Source organism: Microtus ochrogaster, chromosome X (assembly GCF_000317375.1).
Source record: "Microtus ochrogaster isolate Prairie Vole_2 chromosome X, MicOch1.0, whole genome shotgun sequence".
NCBI classification, from domain to species: Eukaryota; Metazoa; Chordata; class Mammalia; order Rodentia; family Cricetidae; genus Microtus; species Microtus ochrogaster.
Genome location: NC_022026.1, coordinates 38,304,230 through 38,312,016, shown reverse-complemented (window position 1 = coordinate 38,312,016; position 7,787 = coordinate 38,304,230). Strand labels below are relative to the sequence as shown.

The 7,787-nt window shown below is 48.2% G+C and overlaps 1 protein-coding gene across 1 annotated transcript in view; it reads right to left on the bottom strand.

The window, feature by feature from the left end:
- Positions 1-246: 246 nt before the first annotated feature.
- Drp2 (dystrophin related protein 2) overlaps positions 247-7,787 on the bottom strand; it is a 53,954-nt gene continuing 46,413 nt past the window's right edge. Inside the window, exons 22-24 of the mRNA XM_005358686.2 lie at positions 7,050-7,287; positions 4,531-4,651; positions 247-4,149 (exon numbers count right to left, since the gene is read on the bottom strand). Of these exons, the coding sequence (XP_005358743.1) occupies positions 4,025-4,149; positions 4,531-4,651; positions 7,050-7,287 (484 nt within the window). The 3' untranslated portion in view covers positions 247-4,024. The remainder of the gene's footprint in view (positions 4,150-4,530; positions 4,652-7,049; positions 7,288-7,787) is intronic.

Here is a 7,787-nt window from a genome sequence, read left to right as displayed (position 1 = left end):
TCAGATCCCCTGGAACTGGATCTTCTGACAGTTATGAGCTGCCATGTGGGTGCTGGGAATTGAACCCGGGTCCTCTGGAAGAGCAGTCAGCACTCTTAACCACTGAGCCATCTCTCCAGCCCCTCCCGGTGGCTTCTTGACCTATGCTTTGCTCTTTCCATCCTGAAATATTGGAAGATAGCAGAATGTCATAATTGGAGAGAAGAACCAGAGGAAGCAAGGTAAACAAATACAAATTTATTCTTTTTAAAGCAGAATTCAAGGATAAAATGGGAAAAGCACCACAGTGAGTGGCAACTGAAGTTAACCCATTTGCTCCTAGCCCCAACCCTTCATCGCAAACTTTTACACAGTTGCATGCCATCCTTGACACCTCCTCCCCAACCCCCCTCCCTAATTTTCATCCTTTTGATTCATTCTTGCAGCCAGGAAACAACAGCACAGCAGACTTCCGTCTGCCTGTAGTACTGCCTTGGGAACAGCAAGGATATTCATCAGGTCTACTTCCAAATATTGCAACCAAAGGAGGAGATGGACACTGGGAAAGGAACCCTGGCCTTGAGTCCCCCCCTCCCACACACACACAGTCGCATGCATTAAACAGTTAGAAGTATTTCTTTGTTCCAAGTATCAGGCTTCTACAGGGAGGCCCACTGATTGGGCTACCCAGATGAGGAGGTAAATTGCCACAGCCTTAGGGTAATGCCTCCAGGTTCTCTCCCAGGACTGTTCCTAAAAAGGCAGCAACTTTGCTGGTTATCTGTCAACAGTATCAAGGGAAATTGGATGGAATTACTGACAGAAAATGGTCCCCAAAGGCCACAACTCTGCCACTGAAAATATGAGTTCAAAAATGCTCTAGCCTGAAGCTGGACATGGAACCTCCCAAACCCTTTTAAAACACATAGCCCAGGAAACAAAGGAAGTCTTTAAAACTAATCTGGTGGTCAAGATCTCCTAGGCTTGGCCTCTGCCTTTCCCCTTAGTTTCTTTTTAGCGACTGTGGTCTGCCAGACCCGTTCACAAAACACCTGAAAGCTCAGTCAGGTTTCTTCACAGGGAAATACTGCCTCACTCTAGGCCTTGAGAGAAACATCGAGAGCCATCCTCCGCATTCTGAAGAGAAGGGCACCCCTGGGTGGAAAACTCTCCAGGGAACTGTGTACCACAGTCTTATGTCTTCCAGCCAGTCAGCCTTCCGGAACAATTGCCAATCATTGTGAGGCTCCCCTGCTGGCGCCAAAAGCACAACTGTCCGCCCTATGGCTTGTTGTTCTCCATCGAATTCCATCCAGAGGAAATGGCCTACACTATTGGATAACCAGTCCAGTAAACACGTTCCTCATCACTGATCCGAATCTCCTCAGTCAGAAAGTTCTCCTTAGGCTACTAACCCAGCAACTCATCTGCTACCTTCCAGGCTAGGGCCATACATCATACATGACTCCTTTAGGAGTTACAACACACAACTTACCCCAAAACATAGAAGACATTTTTGCTAAATTCAACCCCAGTGTGGAGTCACACGGTCCAAGGGGCCATTTCCATCACTGCATGACAATTGCCTATACATGCAGCAGTGACTGCTACTGGACCCTTGAGCAAGACACTCACCTCAGGCATTGCAGGGAAACACAAGACGGCAAAGTGCCAGTGACTCCCTTAGTGAGGCTCCAACCTTGACCTGCTGCTCCGGTCTACCTCCAGCACAAATCCTACATAACAAGATCAACATCTTTTCTCCCAAGTCCAGTCCAAGGCCACTCTCACAGACCCTCAGCTGCCTAAGAGCTCTCGAGTGGGGTGGAGGCTAAAGAAAGGGCTCTCCTCACAAAAGATTATCCCATAGCATCCGTGCTCCTAAGCCCTAGGGAAGCACACACTTGGTAGTCCCCGATTCTCCCGTTCCACAGCAAAATGATCTGCATGCTGCCCACAATCTAGGCCTCAACAATGACGCCTCCTTCTGATGATGACCTGGCTCTCTGTTTGAGGCTTGCTTACCAAATGCTCACCAGATAAGCAGAATCTCTAGCCCAGAGATCTCCAGACATGAAATTGGACCTGAACCTGTGGTGTGGTTGGGGAGAATGCAATCTTGATTTCAATCAAGCCCCTGCTCTGTCTCCCCCAGAATACATCAGACCAGGTTCCTAGCAGTTCCGTATGTTGGCCACGGCTTGGTTTATACCAGAGAACACCAATCATCCCACTCCCTCCTGACCTTGGTGACAACTAAGCGTGAGCCAGAGCTTAGGAGCTCAGGGGACCATGGGATGTATTCTGTCTTAGCCTGGCATAGGCCAGCAGACTCCTTTTGTTCCTTCTTTTCTGTGTGGAGTGGGTAGAGGTGGGATGTACTCTACTTTGGTTCCTGAATCATTGTTAGAGAAGTTAGAAACAAAATTTCCCAAGTGTCCATGGAACGAAACTTGGAATTAGTGAAGAGAACAGAATGTCTCTTCTTGTTCGATTACTCTGTGGCCACAGACTTCCATTGCTTTGGTCTTAAGGTCAGCTCACCTCAAATATCAATGGAGAGAAACATCCTAGGCACAGCCAAGGTGGCTCTAGCTTCCCAGCCAGAGACTGAGGCCAACAGAGAGAGCAAGGCAGGGCGCTAATTCTTCAAGAAGTATTAGAATTTAATGTGTGCGGTGAGGCTGGGGAGCACTGATAGATGGTAGATATGTAGAATAGATACGAATGCATGGATAAACTCAAAATTTAGTCAGCTGCAAGATTCTGGGAAGGAAGCACTTGTCTAGAAAGTAGCCTAAGTGGGCTCTGTCTGTGTTCCAAGTTCCCCAGCTCTTCTCACCTCCATACTCTATTTTGAACAGTTGCTGGACAAAGGAATCATGGTATATACAGTCTAGGAAAAGTTAGTTCATTTTGAGGACTGGGTTCACATTTCAGAGTTAGCAACAGTTTTATGCACAGGAAGACGTTGGTGCTATATGGGTGGAGTGGGGCCCATTTTCAGATTCACGTCTAGCGGTTTTTAGGCAGGCTGGTCAGTTGTAACTTTCCAGTGAACAGCCGGGGGTAAAGAGCCACCTCACCTAATCCAGCCTATGCTACCAAATGGCTATAGCTTGGAGAGTGGCAGGCTCACACTCCCCAAGGATAGAGGGATTCTTTTCCTTTCTCACCCACGGAGAGAGCGAACAAGGAAGGCATCCTTGCTGAAGAGGCTGCCACTCCTGCCCCGGATCTGTGGGGACAGATTTGGAAGACCAAAGAGTGGTTTCAGATGGGCTCCAGAGCCTCTCAAGGAGTCTCGTGGGATGGCAAGATCTTCAGGAAACAGGAGGATTATGGGGGAAATATAAACCTACAAGTATTTCTTTAGTGTTTCCAAATATAAGGTGGAAGCATGTCCACAATGAACTGTCCCCTCAGAGAAGTCTGATAGGTACTGTGGCGAGAGGAACTGAAGGTATTGCAGTGAGAAACATGCAGGTAGAATCTGCAAGGTGAGACCTATGCTCTGTAACTGAAGTAACAGGACATACACGGCCCAGATTTCCCTAAGGGGCACTCTGAAGGGGTGTCTCAGGGATACCCGTTTGCCTCTTTCGATCGGGCCAGGGAGTAGAACTAACCCCTCCGGGTTTCCGGAATGCAGACACCCTGAGGCCATTAGACTTTCCCCCCCATGATTCCACAGAGAAGGGAAAGGGACCAGTGGGCATTGCTTAGCTCTGCAAGGTCATTCTCTGCTCTTCATCTGGACGACAAGTGCAATTTGCCTTTGCCTGGGCTGCAACAGCAGGATAGCATGAGGGATAGCCTCGCTCTAATGGATTAACCGGAACATTTCTAGAGGAAGCACACCTGTCCTCCCCCATCCCCACCACATCTCACACACCACTGGATCCCTGCTGCTGCCCCAGGTCCAAATAGCTCTGGTTGAGGAGTATGGGGCCAGTGGGTACTGGAATGGTTGGGCAAAAGTTGAGGGAAGGCCTTGACAAGAATCAGGAAAGGAAATGGACTACAGGATGGGGATCTGACTCCATCAAGAGGCCAACAAGGTATCGGCAGTCACATCGGAGCTTCGCACACTGGGGAAGGCATGACGGAGTTTTTCCATGATATCTTCTAAGCATAGGCTGACATCCTGGCTCTTTGACCCCACGTCATCTAAGTTGGAAGAGAAATATCAGGAAAGATTACTTGAGATTGCCTTACATACATGCAAGCAAAACACCACTGTACATAAAATAAATAAATTCAACAAAAAAGGAAGCTAGCCAGGTGGTGGTGGCACATGCTTTTAATCCCAGCACTAGAAGTCGGCTGCTGTTGTCTGGATAGCGGGTCCAGAGTACTCTCACCCTCCTGTTCGGAAGACTAGCCTGTAGGGGTCACTCGCTAGACAGTTTCTTTTTTAGAAGATGCATATGAGAGAAACAGTTAAGAAATTAATTATACACAACCCTAGTCCCAGCCCTAGCAAAACTTTGGGCAGGCAATCTAAGGTAGGACAAATGGCTGGAGGAAGGGGATAGGTGGGGAACTTACCTGCTGCCTCAGTGTCTGGGGTAGTCTGGCCCTTCTCCCGGGGATGACTGCCTTCTGACTGGTGTGGCGAGGAAGCCAGGGATGAGCCTGCAGAGCCATTGCCATCTGATTCAGTAGGTGGCTAGCAAGAGTTAAGACAGGATTTCAGTGGCTTTGCCTTTCTGACCTCATAGATTCCCGACTTTGAAACGGACTTAAGAGACCTCATGCCTATCCTTATGCCCTGGGTCTCTATGAAGCTTTTCATAGTGCCATAAACCAGGACTTTCCCCTTTAGGAAACCTCTTAGATGATCCACGTATCAGTTAAATTCTTCCTTTAACAACACGAGTCAAAGGCTCCTGGTTCTTAAGAACAACACTGCACCTAAAGGTCTCTTGCTGCCATTTCAATTATAATTAAACATTTTTAGAGTCCAATTTTCTCTGGAGTTTTCTCGCTGTACACCTGATTCCGAGTTCATGACATAAGAGTATATGTTAGGAAACTCAAGGAATTCATTAAATACTGTCCCTGAACCAGAGAGGGCAATGGAATACATGCCATAAAGAAGGCAGAATAGTGGGCTGGTGAGGGGAGAAGAAAGGAAACTAGCTAGAGGGGGCATAGAGCAGGGCAATGAGGGAGAACAAGGTATGATCACAGAAATGTACAAAGAGACCATGATAAAAATATTACATGAATGTGAACTTAAAAACTGGTCAAGAAAAAAAAAGCTGTTCTTAAGATAATGCAGAGAAGGGATGCCACTGTGTATCGCATATGATGACAATGACAGCTAACATCTATCATGAGTGTACTATATTCCTGGTATCTACCTGAATTATGCAACATGCACTATTTAATTTTGGGGTTTTGTTTCTAGACAGGTTTTCTCTGTGTAGCCCTGGCTGTGGCTGTCCTGGAACTAGCTTTTGTACACTAGGCTGGCCTTGAACTCACTGAGATCCACCTGCCTCTGCCTCCCAAGTGCTGGGATTAAAGGCATGCGCCCCCACTGTTGGAGCATTATTTGATTTTTAGGATGATTAAAATCCTACGATGCTGGTGGTATTACTTTTTAAATTATTATTATCACTATTACTATGTATATGTGTGTGCTGTGTGGAGACTCGTATATGTTATGGGGCATATGTGTAGGTTATAGGAGAACTTCGTGGAGTTGGTTCTCTCTTTCCACCGTTATGTGGGTTCCAGGGATTGAACTCAGGTTGTCAGGACTGTGTGGGGAGGATTTTATTAGCTGAGCCTTTAAGTTTGCATACGCATCTGTGAGTGTATGGCATAGGTGTGCAGGTACTTCCAGAGGTCAGAAGAAGGTGTCTGATCCCTTGGACCTGGAGTTGCTCCTGGTTGTGAGCTGCACTACATGGGTGCTGGGCAACTCAACTCTGGTCCTCTGGAAGAGCTGAGCACTCTTAACTGCGGAGCCATCTCTTTAGCTCTGTTGTTTGTCTCACTAAAAACTGAGCTGCTTTATCACTACCTCTGTTTTACAGACAAGAGAACTGGAGCCAGATATGGTTACAGAACTTTCCCAGCACCCCCAGGCACTGGCTGACAGCACTATATTCAAACCCAGGCTGTCTGACCCCAGAGCTGCCTGACCTCCCAGAGACAAAAAGGAAGCCCTTTATGGTAATATATTTCTCTTGCCAAGCATGTCCAAACCTGAAAATGCCACATTTTGGACTATGTGTTGGCGTGTTGCGCTCGTGAGTGTACATGTATGGCCATGACTGCGGAGCCAGAGAACAACTTTGGGTGTCATTCCTCAGGTATTATCCACCTTGCTTTTCTTTATTTTAAGAGACAGGTCCTTCACAGGCCTGGAACTCACCCAGTAGGCTAGGCTGGCCCACAAGCCCCAGTAATCCACGTCCCTGGCACAGCGATTCCATGTGTGTTACCACATCTGGCCTTTTCTTTTAAACATGGCCTTTGCCGATCCAATCGGGGCCCTTGTGCTTGGTGCTTTACTAACTGAGCCCCTTTGTCTCAGATGGGTTTTGAAGTGAGTTCTTTTAATACCAGATTCCAATGGGCTGAGAACTAGTGTAGGGATAGCCCAGCCCATTGGGGGGGGGCGTGTTCACCTCGGGCTAATGTTTACGTATAAATCTGGCGGGCATGAGCCCCGCTGGTCTCTTTTTTGTATCTCCTGCTCATCGCTGGATCCCTGGTGTTGTAAGCTATTCCTTCATTAAAATTTGCTGTTTCATATTAAGCTAGCCTGGTTATTACGCCACTTACAAACTAGAAAGTCCTTAAAAGTCCTTCCTCTGCCTCCAGGCCGGAGGCAGTTTGGGACTCACAAGAGAGGTGGTGTGGAAGAGGATGTAGCCATACCGCCCATTTCCTTCTTCGTCCCTTCATTCCGGTTGCCCTTCAGCTCATCCCAAGAAGTCACCTGACTGCCTCAGTCAAGGGGTGCTTTCTCTTTTCTCTGCTGCACCCCCATCTCTCCATGCTCTCCTCCTGAGTCAGGGGCCACCCTGCTTCTGTATCCCCAGCCTCACCTGCAAGAGCAGCTCCCTCAGGCGCTGCAGCTGAGACTCCAGCTGCTTGTTGTGGTCTTCAAGGATCTGCATGCGTGTTTCCAGGCGGCTCTTGTGCTGCCGCAGGATCCTGGCTTCAGCCAGGAGCTCCTCATTGCGGTGGTCTGGAGTTGCTTCACTGGAGCCCTCAGTCAGGGTGGGTGCCTCCGCTGCTTCTTCGTGTTGCCACTTCAGGCGCCTCAGCTCTCCCTGGAGAATCCTGCCATGGACATGGAAGCCAAGACCTAGGGCTTTAACAGGGTCAATTGGCTATCCAGATTCCACAGGGCCCCCCCTTTCCCAGGTGTGAGGGGTCACTGGGCTCTCCTAACCCAATCCCTGGCAATGCTCTGCTTGAGAGGGCCACAGCCATTTCCTCTCCAGGCCATTTGACATTTACTGTGCCATCCTGAGGCCTTAGAGTAGTGAGCTGACATTTCACATAAGAAATGTCTTAGGGCTTTGATGCTTTGGGGATTAATTTTGACCTTCAAAAGCAGGCACGAACATGTTCTGCAAATAAAAGAGGCATTAGTGCAAATCGCTTACCTACTCCACTTATAGACTTTTAGATTCTAAGGGAAGACAGCATACATAAAGAGATCACCTATCCTGCTTCTTCTCCCTACAGCCCCCCATCTGACCTGCTTCTTCTCCCTACAGCCCCCCAATCTGACCTGCTTTTCCCTACAGTCCCCAATCTGACCTGCTTCTTCTCCC